The following is a 1614-nucleotide window of genomic DNA, read 5'->3' on the forward strand; positions in this document are numbered from 1 at the left end:
CTACTTGTGTTGCACAGTAATATTGAATCGTATAACTGCGTATAAATTTGTAGGGTCCACAGAATAAGTTTCGAATGTAGCATATCCTCTAGCAAACCGAAACTTCCCGGTGCCTGATACGACCGAAACCTCTCTAACCGCCTCGAATTGCCTACTAGTTCCTTGTATCTCTAGAGTGCTGCCATTGTACCTCCTGTTGGTGAACACAATCGATAACAAGACATGGGCATTGTGTCCATCTAGTGATGATGTTACAACCAAGCCTTGGCCTCGGCCCACCGTTGCTGATTTCGGACTCGGGGCTACAGTTAGCCGGTCATCCGTGACGATAACTGTTCCAAACTGATCGACCCTCCATAGCTTGCCTGCAATACCTGCAATTGGTACTGCTGAGGTATTTGGACCGGCAGAGAAATCCTGGAAATACAAGGATAGCTTGGTTTCTTTCAACTCTATACTGCAAGTGGCCATGTCTAAGAATGTAGTCGTGGCCAGAACCACGACCAATAGTAGGGAATGATAATTGAACTGTAATGCCATTGGAAGATGCTGTGGTTGTTTGGCTCCAAAATCAGTTTAGTTGCAAACAGTCTTTTTTGAGCGTGAGCAGGCGTGTCAGTACCGTGTGGTGCAGTCGTCTGAGAATCTCTTGACTTGACTTCTTGATCAAATGATGTGAACGAGGAGAGCACCAACCCCATCACAAGATTCTTTTCTCTGCCTTTAGGAAAATGACTTCTTGCCTTACGGATAAGGACTTGTGTTGTGATCTCTTGCGTTCACCGAATCGATACTTAACGTTGTACGTTAAGTAGAGCAATCACTGGGAAGTTAATTTGGAGAAAACACGGGTTTGCTAAAGCGTATCTTTAGCTTCGCTGGGTTGCGAGGGCGTTACCCTTGCTTCGTTGGGTTGCGACTAGGTTGCAGGTAGGTTTGCTCTGGGAAGGCTTTGATAATCTGTGCGATTAGTTGATTGAAGAGTTGTCTTTTTGTATTTTGCTTTAGCCTCTATATATAGGCTACTGCAGATTCTCCTTCCTAATAGAAATGTAATACTATATTTTAGGCCACAGTTATTGGCCTTTGAATCAAATCAAAACACGTAATAGTTTTGATAACATAATAATTATCCGCCTTTGTCGTAGCTAGAATATAGGCAAAGTTAATTGCCTCTTGGACTTTTGGACATGCACATCTCCTTGTTAAAATACAATTAAGGATAATTGCCTTCTGTTCACGTCCAACATGCCTTACCTGTGCAATCATTGATTACTTGTTTGCATGTACACACACACACACACACACACACGTAGCCCACGTAATGAGCCATGCAGCTTGCATATATAATTAATTTGTAAACACATCTTGGGCAAATCTTCTTTGACTTTCGCGAGCAAGACTTGATTGCAATATATATGTGTAACCTTGATTCTTGCGCCATACTTCATGTATATCCCTTCCTTAATTTACCCATTGTAATCAATAGTAGGAATATATGTGTAATCTTGACACCAGCTTCGCTATCCTATCGCGAGTGTTTTAATTACGAACGTATTCGCTATCCTAAACCTATTTTTAATTACTAGTGCCAGCTTGCACGTCAGCCTCCTC

General features: G+C 42.2%; 1 protein-coding gene across 1 annotated transcript; it reads right to left on the minus strand.

Annotated features, from left to right (window-relative positions):
- Positions 1-471, minus strand: LOC112184997 (pterocarpan synthase 1). The gene has a single exon (XM_024323213.1). The coding sequence runs from the start codon at positions 469-471 to the stop codon at positions 1-3; it is 471 nt and encodes a 156-aa protein (XP_024178981.1).
- Positions 472-1614: the final 1143 nt, after the last annotated feature.

This window comes from Rosa chinensis, chromosome 2, assembly GCF_002994745.2.
Source record: "Rosa chinensis cultivar Old Blush chromosome 2, RchiOBHm-V2, whole genome shotgun sequence".
In the NCBI taxonomy this organism is placed as follows: Eukaryota; Viridiplantae; Streptophyta; class Magnoliopsida; order Rosales; family Rosaceae; genus Rosa; species Rosa chinensis.

Excerpts from the sequence above, each read along its gene's own strand:
- LOC112184997 (XM_024323213.1), bottom strand. The coding sequence starts at position 471 with ATGGCCACTTGCAGTATAGAGTTGAAAGAAACCAAGCTATCCTTGTAT.